The sequence below is a fragment of the Setaria italica genome, chromosome VII (genome assembly GCF_000263155.2).
Source record: "Setaria italica strain Yugu1 chromosome VII, Setaria_italica_v2.0, whole genome shotgun sequence".
Classification (NCBI taxonomy): Eukaryota; Viridiplantae; Streptophyta; class Magnoliopsida; order Poales; family Poaceae; genus Setaria; species Setaria italica.
In genome coordinates this window covers 31,501,546-31,518,366 of record NC_028456.1, presented here as the reverse complement: position 1 = coordinate 31,518,366, position 16,821 = coordinate 31,501,546, and the positions used below count along the sequence as shown (strand labels likewise).

Here is a 16,821-nt window from a genome sequence, read left to right as displayed (position 1 = left end):
AGAAGGGATGGACTGATGACTTGTTGGCTGGCAGTCTGGCAAGAACGACGCAAAGTTGGTGCCATTGAAAGGCAAGCACGCTCTCTCCAGCAAATCAGCAACAGTGTAGATAAACGTTTTTATCAGCTTGATTGGGTGCTTTGGTTTACCAGTCGCCTCGGCTGTTTAGGTGATGGATGATGCGTGGCTTTACGTGCCTTTTCTCCAAGCATCTTTTCTGATCAGCAGCAGCACCCATCATTTCGTTTCATTTTCTACCGAGGTTTTGTTTGGTCTCTGTTTGTTTCTCCAGAAACGCTGTCCATTTTTCCCTGGGCTTGCCGGATACTAGTGCGCTCTGCTACAGTGGCAGAGGAGGCCGTCAGACGTGGACGCCGGCACGCCGCTGGCTGCCTTGGTAAAAGCTGCCTACCGTGGACGCACACGGCCGCACAGGCACGGTAAGGGCCGTTTTGGCATGTCATCGTTGGACTGTTAGAACCATTGACTATCGAGATTCAGCGTTTGTTTGTTTTTTCATTTTTGTTTGCAGTCTGCAACTTCAAGGTCATGGCGGCAGTTAAGGGAGGCTCGTATCCTGACCTGCCGCATACAGTTGAAAGTTGAAACCGTATGAGCACCTTCCTCTGTCTGCGCAATTGTGCATGGGCCATCGGACAAGACTGCAACGGAAGGCGATCGAGGAACCGCAACTGTTTTCACGAGAACCGCTGAATTGTGACCATACATGCCCATACCAGCTTGGTTTGCTCCCCCTTGAAGCATACAGTGACGGGGATTGTCACGGATGGAATCTAGCTAGCTTTTACCCTGTCCCCGTGTGGGCTCATTTGCAACTGCAATGCATGATCGCCCAATGTCGATGCATGCATGCAGAAGCGCGACGAGTCAACCAAACAATTACTGATGCCACAGGGGATCAAAGACCAATCCCGCGGATGAAATGAGTACACGCACAGACAGGAGAGTTCAGAGGGGGTCCGGGGCCGGGGCCGGGCGTCGTTGCCATCCGCCGTCTGATCGGCGGCCTGAAGCCATCCGGAGTTTACCCACACGCCAACGCTCGACGAGCCTGCAACTGTACACTACTACTAGCCTGCAGCGGTGGTTCTTCACTTGTTCAGAGCGCCTTTGTTCCCAGCTTGGCCTGCCCTGCCAACCAATACTAATGCTAGGGGGGGTTCCCATGGACACTACACGCAGGTCCAAACGGGGTAGTAGGGGCCATGCCATCCGCCGCAGCAGCACAGCGCCCAGGCGTACGGCCACGCACGCAAGTCACAGCATTGCACCACCCTTGGGCCTTGTTGGCTTGGACCATCCATCTCGTTGGGTCTGGCTTGACTGGGATTTCCCATCGCACAGTGCGCGCACGATGCATCCGTCGACCATCATGACGTACGGCGGGGAGAGGGACGGGAGGGATCGTGTGAGAATTCGCGGCGGACTCGCGCCGATTTCCGGCTCCTTTTCCCAGCCCACCCCGTTGCGTTGCGTCGGCCATCCCATCCGTCATGGATTCATGGTGTTGGGGTGGGTGGGTTTTTCTTCTCCGCGCCGCGCCTCGCCTCGCCTCGCCTCGGTGGAGTGGCGGTGGTGGTGGCCATCGGTAGCTGTGATCCGTTGCTGCCGGTGCGCGGCTTTGCCAGGTTGGGTTGGGCAGTGAGAGGAGCGGGGCGACGGGCGAGTCATAATTTCCGGCCGGTTCCCTGCGGCTGTGGCGACCGATGTGTCGTGCGGGGGGAGCGCAGGGCAGGGCAGGGCAGGGCGGCAGCGGGCGGAGGGCTCGAGCCGCTTCCTGTTCCCCGTTCCACGGCCCTGCCGCGCCGCTCCCGATGCGCACGGCACGGGGGTGACGCCCATGGCCTGATGGGTAAAACTAGTATAGTAATTGATGACGTGGCGTGGCAGCAGGTGGATTGCTGGTGGTGGGTGATTACCGCCGGGAACAGGCGCTCGCCTTTGTTTTTTCTCCATCACAGCGAGGGTGCGTGTCGTCTGGGTGTTTGTGCTGCTCCCCGAAGCCGCTTGTCCCTTTCCTTCTTGTTCCTACTCCTGGGCTGCTGCGCCGTGAACTCGACGGGCGGAGACACTCTTGCCTGTGATTGCGGCTCGGTACGCCGAAGACGACGCTGAGGTCTCCCGGGCGGGGCGTGCGTGGGCAGACGTGAATTGCATCACGAGGCTCGCTCACCCCCCGCGTCGTGAATCGTGATGCGGTGATCGCGATGCTGCTGCCGCCTTGTGTACACCTGCTTGCCACTCGAGGAGAAGAGACGCCTCGCGGCGTGGCAACGCCTGATGAAAAAAGGCTTGTGATCCAACGGCTCGCGAGCGAAACGGGACGCCCCCAACCCAAACCCCAACCAGCCGCGCCCCGTTCTCTCACGTTCGCGTTCGCGTCGTGCTTGCACGGCCCGCCGAGCCGGCAAGGCAAAACCACAACCACCGCAGGGTGCGCTGCTTGCTCCTCTGCTCCCTACATCTCCTGAGCCCTCACCGTCCGCGTCGGCCGGCTGTTCCGCTCGGTTCCAGGCGACCCAACCGACGCCGCGCAACACTCAGCAGCAACCCAGCAGGGTCGGCGGCAACGCTCTTTCCTGTTTCTTTAATCCAGCTGCCTCCTACGCCAACTTGTGACAGGCACGGTGCGCACCTGCTGCCCTGCCTTGCCTGCACCTGCACCCGAGGGAGGGACGCCTCAGCCGTAGCACGCCACCTGCACACATCGCTGCATTTTAATCCAGGCTACCCTTGTCATCAGCTCGTAGCTTAGCTTTTGCCCACCCAGCTATGCTCTACTACAGCTCTAGGCATCATCGATCGCTGTAACTCCACAGCTAATGACACAGTCCAGCGGCAAGTAACCACCACGCCGGGGCCGCAACTAATCGTCTTTTAGTAATGCCTCCCCTGTCAGCGGTAGCGACATGAGGCCGGACGGGCTCACGCATTCAAGCTTGTATCCATCCATCCATCCATGACGCAACGGCGACCGAGCCGAGAAGAAATGTTGGCAATTCAAGTTGCGACTCGCTTGCCGTTTAGGCGGGCAGCCGGGAGTGGTTGATACCAGGTGCTAAACTTTAGTCGTATCATATTGTATGTTCGGATGCTAATTAGTAGGACTAAATATGAGCTGATTATAAAATTCATTGCAGGCTAATTCGCGAGATGAATTTATTAAAGCTAATTAATCCATCATTAGCAAATGGTTACTGTAGCACTACATTGTCAAATCATGAACTAGTTAGTCTTAATGGATTCATCTCGCGAATTAGACTTCATATGTGCAATTAATTTTATAATTAGTCTACATTTAATACTCCTAATTAATATTCAAACATCTAACGTGAAAGGTGCTAAACTTTAGCAGGTGAGTCAAACCCATACTCGGACGTACTGCCATGACAATGACCACAAGGACGGATGGACTATGGGCGAAACCGGCAGCAGGCAACCTAGCTGCAACTTTCGAAGTTCAAACCTGACATTGAAAGAAGCAGTTGATAAATTCGCATTGCGACTCTGGGTCGGTTTGGTTACAGGTGCGGCCGCATTTAAACCCGTCAAAATTATAGAGTACTCCTACTGATCCTACTGCGCCCAGTAGCCTTGTTGAAATTAGACGACCCAGTGGTTCTACCATCCAATCCAACTATTCAAGGGTTGGCATTTGGCAAAGATGAAGGCATGGTCTCCACCCCTGACAATGAGAGGAGGCTCCTGGTCTAAGCAAAGGCACATGATTCAAAAGCTCAAGGCTACGGCCGTAGGCTTGCCACTGTTACAGAAAACCTTGACCACCATGTAGTACCGGAACAGTAACAGGCTGCCGTATGCTCGGTGTGTGTTTGAAGTAGGTATACGGTTCTCAGCGAGGCTTGTGAAGGTGACAAGTGAGTGACTGGCCGGTTCTTTCTTGTTGCTTGTAGAGATGGCTCAGGCAGAGGCAGGAAGGATATGGCTACAGGGCATGCGGAGGTGGCCATGCCGTAGGGAGAGATTCCTCTCTTTGGGACGGCGATTCCGCTCGTCTCGTCTCGTACAGAATCGCAGATGCCCGTGCGCCAACTAGGTAAAAGAATGTTCACCCGTCACTACCGTCTGCCTCAAGCTGTGCTGCCGCGTATCCATCCATCCATGTGAATATATTCAATTCCCGTGAGATTTCTTCTCCATCATTTCTTCTGTCCCTGCGACGTGCAATGATGGCGTCAATCCAACAATTTTTTTTCAAGCCAAAGCAAATTCTGGGTGTTCTTTAAGCAGAATTTGGGGTGTTTTATCAAGAGAAGGAAAGCAAAGCAAAAGAAGAGCGACCTCATACTAGTACCAGTAGGATGCTGATGCTACTACTACCAATCATCTACCATCTTTGCTTTGCTAACGTGTCCCGATCAAGAAAGCCTTAAGCACGCAGCCTGCCAATGGAGAAGCAACACGCATCCAAGAGGTTAACAAATGCCTGTAGGTGAAGCTACCATCTTATACTCTAATCAACGATGGACCATTTGGCATCTGCCTCACAGGCCAAAGAAAGCTACACGCAGGCAGCTGAGGATAATGTAAACTTGTCCACCCTCGTGAAAACTGCATCATGACCTCATCATGGCGACCAAAGAAACCGGGTGTTTTGCGTGATGCCCCACCGGGGCGGCTTGCTCGAGATACTTAGACAGCAGCTTGTCATTGAGCACATGGATTATGGGACGTGAAATCCAGCGGCTCCGACGACACGGTGCTCACCTCGCAATTCGGCAAATGTTGCATGTGATCAAACATAATGGGGTTTCCTTAACGACAATCGCGTACCGGCCCGTGCCCATGGCCCCCATTTGGCGTGTCGACGACCCTTGTGCAAGGCATGTACATGTCGGCTTACTTTTCAAAAAAAAAAATGTACATGTCGGCTTCGGATGCAAGGCAAGAGAGGGATTCTTTGTCACGAGGCAAATGATGGGGCACGGTTAGGCCTCAGTCTCGTCATTGCAATGCTGCGAAATTTCACTTGATGGCGATCTCTTGCAGGAGTAGCCGCCATTTGTTAATCCTAACTTAGGCACGAATCCAAAAGGGATTTGGCCTAAGATATCAGGATTTCATGGGGGCAGTTTTCGCGATGCCTACTCGTGCATCAATTCCGTCCTATCCCCTCCCTTCTTTCCTATCTCCTCCTTTCTTGGCGTTTCTCTTAAGCAATTTCCGCTCCTTTTTTCGCTCTGACGGTCCCATTGGTTTTGTAGACATTCTGGCCCCCTTGCCGGCGTATAGCAGAATCACACTTCTTTTTTGGTGGCTTGGAAAACGGAATCACGCCTCTGAATCTGATCGACAGAATCATGCTGAATGCATCGGCTCGAGCTGGAATCTGAAACAGAGCGCGAGCGGCGAGCCCCAGCAGAGCATCTGGATTCCGTAGTCACTCCCCACCGGAGTGCATGCTGCCTACTCCAGGCCTCCTGCTCGTCCGTGCGACCGTGCCTGGAGCACGCGGGCGTGTCCCGTGCTCCACCACCCCAGCCGGCAGGGCTCAGGCGGCAGCTGCAACGAGGGGACGTCGATTTGTCCAGGCCACATGCCGCCCATGCACCATCAGTACTCGATCAATGTATCGCCATCTCTCTCCGGCTTGCCCTACAGACCACATGGACAGGGCTCATTTACAGCGAAAACGATGCCTGTCCCAGATCTCTCTTCTTCAATCGACTGCCCCAAATGTGCTTCGAATTTAGCATTCCTATACAAGCCACAATTTTGATCCTGTTATTAGGAAGAAAAGAATCGATCGTGTTCACCAAAGAAGGAACCAGGTGCTTCACACATTCTGACAGAGCATATTCTGACGAAGGGAGTTACTGCAAAACTAGCTGTCCAAGGCACTCGTTTTACTGAACCTGTACTCCACAAAGACAAAGAGCAATGGCATCTTTCAGTGGATTAATGCGGGTATTCGTACAACGCACGGCTGCACCAGAAGGTGCTTTATATGACACTGCCGACACGGACAAATGCAGGACTGGTCGATGAAGGGCCCATACAATATTAAAACACACTCATATTTCAACACCAAGCTTTTACTTGTGCCTTTCTGGATTGGAGTATCTTAGACTTTCCAAAGTGGAACAAGTTTGTTGGGGCTCCATATCAATTGTCCACATAACTTACAATCAGTAAGCACATCTGGTAGGATACACATGGACTATCATCCAGTTTCCTAGCATACGACCAAAAGCTTTTGACAGCACGATGAACAAAATATACAGATACATCATGTGCCATCGAGTAACATAGCATGTGATGCTTTCTACAGTAAAGATCGCATGAGCTAATGCGACTCTTTCACCTTGACAGCGCATCAGTAAGTACGAGCATTTGAGCTAAGCGTGACCAGAAGACGACATGCACACAAGCTTGCCATCACGAGGTCATGTAAACATTGATGGCCAAGGTCCAAATCCAGATGAGTAAGCATTACCTCGAAGCCCTACCGCCAGCTTCAGCATCATCTGTATCAAAGTCTCCATTTTGTGCCGTGAGCATTCTGTAAACCCTCCTTGAGCATTTGTCCCCCAATCTCTTGGCTTCCTCACCCAGGATATTTTCCCACTTCAAGTCACTAAGCAGAAGTTCCTTCTCCCGAACCTGTAGCAGGGACAGGTTAACACAACAAAGTAGGTGCCTAACATTGCACTCCTCTGAACCAAAAGGAAAGCACTCACAGTTTTACTGGGATCCATGTATTCATTCAGGAGGGATCTCATACAGGGGTACTTTTTCCGGATCGCCATAGCATATCTTGGCTGGATGTCGGGAATCGCTATTAAAGCTTTCAACCTATCACATATAAATATAATACATGAGTTCAAGCCCATGACAGCCAAATTAAAGAAAGGACTGTAACACAGAATTCAAGAAAAAAATGAACTAAAAGCTAGATCTCAGTTCTCTAATTCAAAATAAGCATAATGTTCCAATTGGCCTAGTCCAAAGGTCAACCAGAACACCACTACTAAGCAAGAAAGAAGTCAGGTACTAGAAAGGCTAGGCTAGACACTGCATAAAAGCAATCCCATCAGTGTAGGAACGAGTAACTAGATTCTGTATAGAAGTTTCAAACTACAACTAAAGCTCCATTCCACTGAAGAAAAGTGAGATAGGAAACAAATTGCAAGTAAAGCCACGAAGTGGTGAATTGGAATGTGCTGCTTATCTTGTACCGAAAAGTGATAACATTCTATATATACTTATAACCAGATCTTACCAGGTGTCTTTCTTAGCCAGATTTTTATCAACAAAACCTTTCGAAATAATCGCACCATTAGCATGCACAGATAACCATGTCAATGGTTTCCTGCAGAAGCAGAACAATCAGAGGGGCATTAACAAAAATGGAATTGCAAATCACAGTAAAATCAAAGTACATACATGCATCAAATGGTATTAATAAAAATTAGTCACAAATAACTAGTGCATGTCAAGTGTTGTATTTTATTGCACTATTACAAAATATATTAGTCAAAGACATCAGTGAATACAAGGAGGAAACTGGGTACTGCATCAAAACATCATTTGAGGTCACAACAGAAGTGCTCTACTATGATAACAGATGTATTGTGTATTTGTATCTTCCCAGAGAAACATGGCAATACTAATGCTGTGACTTCAATGTCAATAGAAGCCTTAAATTTTCTATTTTAACATGTAAATAATACAACCAGGGTGAAAAATTGGCTGTAACCAGTCATACTGATCTAGATCAGTAAAAAAATAGGTCACAAAGTTCTATACTTCAGATATTTCCTGAGTCAAAAAGAAAAGAACATATGTTACCTAGGCAATAAAAAATATTTTGTATCCAATAAACCTGTTTTTGTCCAGGTTAGCGGTAAGCAGCTGGTTACCATCTGTACATTCAACATTTTGGACAGTGCTGTTTATCCAGTATAAACATACTAACATGGATGGGGAAGATACTACAGATGCATCACAAATATCCTACTTTCACTAGAAACAATGAACAAAGTTACCAATCCTCATTTAAGTGAATGTAACTTGCCTGAATTTGCATTTAGCAAGATTAGATGTCAAGCCAACAAGATGCTCTGCTACTTCAGCTTCATCTATGCACTGCCTAGAGTGAACATTAGTGTAGTGTGTTGCCAGCTTGCACAAAACCTATAAAAAAGAATACCTTTTACACATTCCCAGGATAAGAAAAGTTCATGAAAATATTATACAATTCGAGACAGACCTGTTCCACTGGTGGACGTTTCCAAGTATTTGAATTGTTCTTGTACTGACTTTGCTCACTGACATGACAAAAGAGCAAGTTTTTATTTTAGAAGGTTCAGATAAAGATTGCACTTTTTACTACATAAAAGTTACCACGCCATGCATGTCCACAATAACACCTTAAGAGCCCAAATGTAGGTACATAATGAACAGCAGCCACACCCCAAGGGCTGACTGGCTGGTGAGTGGTGACCGGTTATAAGCGGTGCACTGCCATCCTTTGTGATTAATAAAAGCACATTGGCTGATTGTCTGTTCATTTTTTCCTCAATCTACGCTCTCATTCACCAAGCACTGAAATGTAGTGTTTGTAATAGCTAGTGTTGTTAGTATTCGTTTTGTGACTTTTGTCTGTTCCATGGATGTATATTTGGTTTCCTAGCATGGTTCCAGTAGTTGTTACTCAACCTTCTTCTGACAGTTTTTTAGTGCACACAATTCAGCTATGCAAGTTTTTCTCCCTTCCCTTGTAATTTATGCACAGAGTTTCCATTTGGGGAAGGAGGATTAATGTATCAACTTATTCACTAGGCTACAGTTTGAAATACTAGGGTCAAACAGAACTATAGGGATCATAGAAACTAGAAAGGCTCTACTTTGGATTTCATACAACTACACAAGCATCTTACTTGCACTTGTTTAACCGAATGATAGGACTAATTTAGCCAGCATATTGTTTGACATAATATTTTAGCAAAAAAGTAATTAGAAAAAATGACACTAGACTTCAAGTTGTTAGCGGCAGCAGTTGTGAACACTTTGTGCAGGCAAGCACCAACAAATAATCAGCAAGAAAGAAGCTATAAGTAGCATCACTACCTACTTATATTTGATGCATTTAAAAGGTTCAAAAGATATTGTTGAAGTTTGGCAGTGAACACACAATGAAAGGATTGAACAATTTCTTTTTTTCAAAGTTCAAACTAAACAGTTAAAAATGTAGTTCAGACTACAGGAGCTACCGTTTGTTAATGTAACTCATCAATTTATTAGTGATGTAGCAAACAGTGAAGGACGGGTATTCATTCCGAACTCTTTGAACATGATTAAAGAATGATCCACTGCTTATAAGATCACAGAATTCCTCGGCTTCAAGCACAATCGAAATATATTCCACTCTTGAGACTGAAGCTTGGTTCTGTAAAACAAACATGTCGAATTAGGATATAACATGTGGTTATATTAGGAAAGAGAGAGATTCTGTAGAAAGACATTCATTACCATATCGCAAGCATCACGACTGGAAAGCTCTTGAGCAATATCATCAGGAACATCCATCTTCCACAAGATTGATCCACTAATTTTATTATCTGTAGGTTTGTAACGAAGACCATTCTCTGACAAACTTGAAAGAAGAGGACCTGCTCGGAAACAGGCAGATATATCAGCAGTAGAAAAATATGGATATAGTCAACATCGACAGATAGTTCGGTACAACGACTTGAATCACCAATGCCAAACAAACCTCCAATTGAGCCATTTTTAATAATACTTGAGTCAATCTCAGCAGTAATGCACTCTAAAGCACATTTCCCTGATTCCCACTTCTGAATTTCTTTGTCCTTCTTCTTCTTTGCAGCTACTTGAGCTTTCAAAGCCTGCTTCCGTAGTTTATCTTCCTAGGAAACAAGAAATATGCTCTCGAATAATCTACCATGTGCATGAATAGACATATTGTTCTATGAAACACTTTATGGGCCAAACCTGTTGTTTTTGTTTTCTTTCTTCCATCTGTTTGGCTTTCTCCTCCTTTGTTAGTCTCTTCTTTTCCTATGTAATGCAAGAACACATTGTCACTTAAACTTAAAACACTAAAACTTGAGTTTCTTTATATAAGAGTCATACCGGTTGTTTTCTCTCCTTCCCTTCAATCTGTTGAGCATCATCTTCCTTCTGCCTCGTCTTCGCTTCCTACATACACATTATGTTTGTCACTTGATTGAGTTAACATATCTAATTTTAATCAGAAGTCATGCACAGCTTGGATGTTTTGTCTTTCCTGTTTCTGCAATGAAGCAGTGTCTTTCTTGAATAGTATATAATGTTTCTACTTATGCAAGAATAACCTGCGCTGAAATATGTATCGTATATCCATAAACAGACATACCGACTAGTCATATATGTTTTCCCTTTTGTAGAATACTCTACTTAGAAAGTACAGCAATACATAAACTACAATTGTGACTTACTGGCATTCTTGTTAGGGTTGTGCCACACCCAGCAGATGATTTCGAGGAGTTCTTGTAGATGGTGTCATCATCCTCATCATCACTGTCCAGAGATATCAGAGAAGCAACTCCTGCAAAATAGAGAGAGCGTTATTCCTACCAGATAGTATGCATTGCTGTTACAACTGGACATACAATGCATTGCTGCGAATTTTTTAATTAGGCATTCTCATTCAGGTGACATGAAATTTGTGGCCTATAGCATCGCACAAGTAAATTAACTAGTGAGTCATAAAGATTAAATTTCACATAATCAACAACCGCATTGCAATTCTTTCTTTTATCTCTTAATGTAAGCTGAAACATGCTAAAAATAATTCTCATCTATCAGCCGGAAAGGCAGTCTCAGTGAGGGTACTTTACTGGAGAACTTCTGTGCCGGAGTAGCAGACGACAGGCCAAGAGCAGCAGTTGGCCCAACCGAGCGCGGGGAGGTGAAGCCCGGGGTCTCAGCAACAACGGTGCCGAGGCTAGAGGAACTGAGCGCAGCCGTCTCCGGCGTCTCGGAGAAACCGGCGCAGTCGAGGACAGGATAGGGTCTCTCCCTAACAACGTCATCGGGGGCCGAGGGGTCGTCGTCGTCGTCCACCACGAGGACCGGCAGCTTGGGAGCCGAGGAGGAGGACCGCCGCTTCGGCGGGGACGGGGTATCGTCGAGGACGATGGGGTCCCCCGCCGCGAGCATCAGCCGCTTCTGGAGGGGAGGGGACGGGGAGAAGGCGTCGAGGAAGTCCGCCGAGGAGGTGGATGCGGCGGAGCCGTGGGAGCGCTTGCGGGAGGAGGGAGGGGAGGCGAATGCGGCGGCGGCGAGGTCGTCGTCGTCGTCGTCGAGGATGTCGACGATGGGGATCCGGGAGGACGCCATGGGCGGTTCGATTTGCGGGTTCGCCGGCGAGACGAACGGGGAATTTTGATTTTGGATTTTGAGCGGTTCGGCGCTGCTAGTGGTGATGGGTTGGCGTTGCTGCCTGGTGGCTGGTGGTGCACCATGCACGCTCGCGGCGCGCACCTGGGCTTCGTTGCGGCTCAGCCCAACCAGTAGGCCGCTCGGCCGTCTTTGCCTCCGCGCACGAGAGCGCCGTGGGCCGGTCCTCGTTTGGGTTGTTGGGTGCGCCGCGCTCGTGGAGAGAGGAACTTTTTTTCCATTTTTGTCTTTAATAATTTCTATTTTTAAAAAAATTATTATCTAGAAGAAAAATTTGCAAATCTATACCTATATAGTAACTATTTCAAATAGCTATATGTTTCTGGCATGGTTGCCATGTCAACCTATCGCCATTTTAAAAGACTATAGCCAAATGAAACGTGTATAAGGTCTCTGGATTTATTATTTTCAATCCACCAACTAAAAATGGTGACTTTTATTGATATGTAAAATAAAAATGTATAAGTTATATTAGTATGGTTGCTAAGGATAAAAAGTTGGTTAATTTTAACGTATATCTAATTATTATATACATAAAACTTCTTGCACATGAAACAATAAAGATGCACGCGTAACATTTTGGAAAATTTCAGATCTTATGCATTGAGTTAATTGAACACTAAAATAAATATAAATATAGGAGTCCCGGCAGTCAACTACTTAAATGTAAAACAAAAGTAGCACAGATAGCTGACCTTTTTTGTTCAAATCACAATCCAATTATAAATATAACTTATACCTTTTTTCTAAATCGATAAAGCAATCACCGCTTGAGTTGGCAGCAAAACATAAATTTTCAAAGACCTTACAGCCATTTCATTTAGTTCTAGCCAACTAGCTGTTTGAAATGGCTATATAGGTATAGACATATAAATTTTATTCCAGATGATTATTAAAATAAGAAATTATTAAATATAAAAAATCAAAAAAATGTGGAGAGGGAGGGACTCGTCTGCTTCCGTGTAAGATGTTTTTCTAGTCTATCAGACAGTCATGTTTCCTAGGGATTTCATCCCCTTTGTTGTAGCTGCGATGCTGCTCAGGAGGAGGGACGGATCAAGGGTTCCACCACCGCTAGCTTTAGATGAAGAAGGGATTGAAGTGTTAGGGAAGACAGTCCGTGGTGGTGGGTTGCGAGGGCAGCGTGGCGAGGCGGTGGCAATGGCGGAGAGGCAGCCAATGGGGCAAGGTCGGCAATGGTAACCGCTAGAGATAGTGCGATGGCAGGGGTGAGGTCCTCATGAGCCTTTCTGCGACTGTTGTCTCCTCCTCACATGCCATGGCGTCGCAACTGCCCCCTCTGCACACTGCCATCACAACCCTCTCCTGTTACTGTCGTCGTCTTCTCCTTCTCCTACGCAATGTCACTTCATCCATGTCATGTCGCCGCCAACGGCCTTTCCTCCTTCGTCGCCGGCCGTGGTCTCCTCCGTCAATTTTTCCCTTTCCCCTCGTTGAAACATGACTTCGTCGATAGAGTATGCCTTCAATCTCCATCCTACTCCCTTCGTGGCTCCATCCTAAAAAGAATGCAACTCTCGCTTTCCGAGAAGTCAACTAATTTTAAATTTGATCAAATTTATACAAAATAGTATTAACATTTATGGTACAAAATAAATATTAATAGATTAATCATGTAATATATTTTCATACTAAATCTATTTGGAAACATGAATGTTAGTATTTTTTGTATAAATTTGATCAAACTTAAAATTATTTGACTCCTTAAGAAGTGAGAGTTGCATTCTTTTTGGATGGAGGAGTACACGGCGAGTGGGCACATGACGCGGAAGAGGGACAGGGAGAGAGAAATGGCATGCCAGGTACCCTCGGAATGTGCACTACGCGCAATAGGGAAGGGGTCAGATGTTGGATGGCTCCGAGCTCCCCGTTAGGGATGCCCTGAAGCAAGCAACAAAAGCAGGGGCTCAATGAAGATGCAGACAAGACACCCAAACGCCGCAACATGCATGCGCACGGCACAGGGCGCAGCAGGAGCAGCTTCGGCACGCGAGCCACGCCGCTGCTGAAACCCTGGGAAAAGCCAGCGCTCGTCGAGACAAACAACTGGGGGCGTCGGAGTCATCTATAGGTACGAGTAGGGGCGCGTTTGGAGTAGCTCCGGCTTCTCCTGACACGCGCACTGTTGTTAGAGGAGCCGGAACCGGAGAGGCTACAATTTGTGGATTCCTCCAACGTTCGTGAAGGGGAGGAGGAGGAGAGAAAAAATCGACTCATGTGAACAGCATCACTACAGCATATGAATATTAACATGTCAGGTAGAGCCTTAGCCGGTGGTAGCTCCACCGAGGCAGGTAGCGCCTTTTGCCTTTTCGTGATGTTTGGTTCGGGCCTTCAGGCCGAGCTCAGCAGAGCTCGTGACCGCCTCAGGCTTTGCTGCGTTTCGCCCAGGCCAGGCCAGGCCAAAGCCGCCAAAGGCCAAGGATGCACGTTTCGCCCAGGCTTTTTCGTGCGGCTAAATAATTACACGTCACGCCTTTTCTCAGCGCTGCCACCATGGCCAATATATGCAGGAGCAGAGGAGGGGGCTCGGCCTTTTCTTTTGGCGCCCCCGAGATATGCATTGCCCCTTCTTCACCAATTGCCAAGTTACCGAACACATGCAGGGGCGTGTGGGAGCTTGCTTTTGCATGTTCCAATGGCATCTATCAGACGGGGGCGGTGTGCTTCTGTCTGTGAACGCTTTGTCGATCAGTGAGGGATTTATTGCACGATCTGCAATGGGGTAATTGTGGACTTGTGGTGTAGTCAACAGTTTGGGACCTTTTGTGCAACAAAGTTACAGCTCGGTTATGGAATAGTGTTCTTGGGTTTGATGTCATGCCGAGGACCCACTGACTCGACGCCAGCCGAGCCTGATCACAGCATAACGGGACCCCCTCTGTACCGGTGCTCAGGCTCAAAGAGACTCAGCGACGACCGCCCAAGCACTCAACAAATGCCAATATGCCATTCAACTTCGAACGATGCAAAACTGTAATTTCTTCTGTTTAACAGTGAGATTAATCATTCACTTATTAAGATATCTGTGAACATTTTCTCATTGGCAGTTGAACAAAGTTAGCGAGTTTAGTGATGAATAGAATATTGATCAAAGATTGATTTTAGTGGAGATGAAATATGCAAAGAACTAGCAGGACCGCGGAGATCGATAGGTGATGTGAGTATCTGACTGAACAGGAAAATGACCAAAATAATGAATGAAATCAAGCTGCATCATACAAGCACATCGCCCCTCTCACTACATCGCATACAAGTGATCTCTTACTTCGATGACCATGAAGAGAAGAAGTGGGCGGCGGTGAGATTGGACGAGGAGGAGGAGGAGGCGCGGTTGGTGTCGGTCACCGTCAGCGCCGGCCTGGCATCGGCAAAGCTCAGCGCGGGCGGGGGATACGCCACGACGCCCACTGGCGGGAGCCTCCGCATCGCCGACAGCGGCGGCGAGAACCCTCCCTCCTCCTCGTCCCCCTCCTCCGTGATCCCGAACGGCGACGGCGACGCGCCCGGGGTCTCGAACGGCGGCGAGTCCCCGCCGTCCGGCGCGGCCTGGCCCCGCGCGCCGCCCCGGTCGTACACCGGGTTGGAGATGCACATGAACCCGTCGCCGCGCGCCGAGGAGCCCGTCGACGAGCCCGAGCGCGACGGCGTCGAGCGGCGCGCGGGCGACCACCGCCACACGGCGGACTCCAGCTTGGGGATGGCGAGGAGGAGGTCCTTGGTGTTGGGCGCGTGGAGCACGCCGTGCGCGTAGTAGAACGGCGGCGTGCCGGAGAGCGCCTCGCGCGCCGCCGCTGTGGTCGCCACCGACCCGTCCTCGGTGCGCGCGGGGGACAGCGACAGCGGGCCGAGCTTCGACTGGGACGCCTCGGCGCGGAGGCGCCGGCGGCGGAGGTGGGCGCAGAAGAGGTCGGCGAGGAGGAGTACCAGGATGGTGAGGAAGATGGCCAGGCTGAGCGCCACCGTCACGCTCACAGCCACGGCCAGCCTCGACATGCCGTCGGTGAACATGGCGCCGTGGCGAGCGAAGCGGAGTGGAGGAGCTATGCAGCGCAGAGAGAAGAGAGGAACGTGTACTGTGTGCAAGTGCAGCCAACAGGTGGCGCGGCGACTGCTTGTGGTCGCATCAAAAGACGAAAGCTGCAGCTGCTTAGGAGACGATGCCTTTGATTGTCTAATCCACCACCATTGATCAACTTCCGAGCCACGCTTCCCGAGGCGGGTTACTTCCAAAAGCTAGAGCCGGGTACGACTAGCGTGTGGGTTGTCTGAAGAAAACAGCGGCCACTCGTTTGTGTCTGAAACTCTGAACCCTTTCACTGGCAAGCGGGTCCCAGCCACGTAGGGTAAATCTGTCACTGCCTCACTGGGAGCTGGTGGCTGATGAGTGAGAAGCTAGCGCTGTAGATAAAGCTAAGCATCGTTCTGTTAGTGGTTACCTGATCATTGGGGGTAGGGAAAGGAGACGAGTGTTTTTGGCGGGAAGGCAATGATCCGGCTACTGTTGTGAATCCAAAAGATTCGCGCGTTCTGCTCTGACCGCACGAGTAGTCATCGTAGTTTGAGGTATGAGCGCGTGCCGTTCCTGTGTGCTCTAGACGACACGTTCATACCGCATGATTGCCATTTGGCAAAGTCGTAACGCTGGTCAGTGGTAAAATAAAAGGAGCTCGAACACTACTCCCTCCGTACCGAAAAAAAATATGTCCAAGTTCGGAGTCCGAATTGTATTTTTTTTTCAGGACGGAGAGAGTACGACGGAGTATTCTCAGCAGAAAGAAGTGCCGCAAATATCATAAATCCTCAAGAAGAATGAAGCCCGTGTGCTGCAATACAGCATGAATGCCAGTCCGAACAGTGAATGCTTTGATCAAGATAAAACCATCGTGCTCCCAAACAGATAATTTCATTCTAAGGAGAAAATCCATGGATGTTCATAAAAGCTCTGTGCTCGGAATCGAACAGAAGAGCATTGCCTGAAAACTCTAAATCATGGTTCGGGGGCTGCAACAATGGATGAAGATCTCACAACTTTAGAACGTATCTTTTTCTCTGGAAATCGTGGTATCTCTCGCCGCACCACCCTGCCAATGCCACGTTTTGCCGTCCCGTGCATCCTTTCCGACCCCTTCTTTGAGAATTGAAGCGGGTTGGAACTAATTGTTGGGAACAGATGACTTTTACTGGAATTCCTATGTAATCATACTAGAACCCATGTCATGTAATCCTACTAGGATTCCTACTTTATAATTGACTACTAATCTCACCCCATAGAGTATATGAAGGAGGGTAGGGTTCCCTAGATCGGTAGGCTAAGATCTCATAGAACTACAATAGAGGACTAAATCCTCA

General features: G+C 48.4%; 2 protein-coding genes across 2 annotated transcripts; both read right to left on the bottom strand.

Annotated features, from left to right (window-relative positions):
- Positions 1-6,122: 6,122 nt before the first annotated feature.
- LOC101770783 (crossover junction endonuclease EME1) lies at positions 6,123-11,449 on the bottom strand. The gene is made up of 12 exons (XM_004976976.2): positions 10,887-11,449; positions 10,485-10,594; positions 10,141-10,206; positions 10,000-10,065; positions 9,761-9,914; positions 9,517-9,656; positions 9,258-9,433; positions 8,255-8,312; positions 8,060-8,178; positions 7,265-7,354; positions 6,723-6,837; positions 6,123-6,645 (listed from the first exon to the last, which is right to left on the bottom strand). The coding sequence occupies exons 1-12, from the start codon at positions 11,386-11,388 to the stop codon at positions 6,475-6,477; spliced, it is 1,767 nt and encodes a 588-aa protein (XP_004977033.1). The 5' UTR covers positions 11,389-11,449; the 3' UTR covers positions 6,123-6,474.
- Positions 11,450-14,538: 3,089 nt separating this feature from the next.
- Positions 14,539-15,635, bottom strand: LOC101770369. The gene has a single exon (XM_004976975.3). The coding sequence runs from the start codon at positions 15,478-15,480 to the stop codon at positions 14,734-14,736; it is 747 nt and encodes a 248-aa protein (XP_004977032.1). The 5' UTR covers positions 15,481-15,635; the 3' UTR covers positions 14,539-14,733.
- Between the last annotated feature and the right edge of the window lie 1,186 nt (positions 15,636-16,821).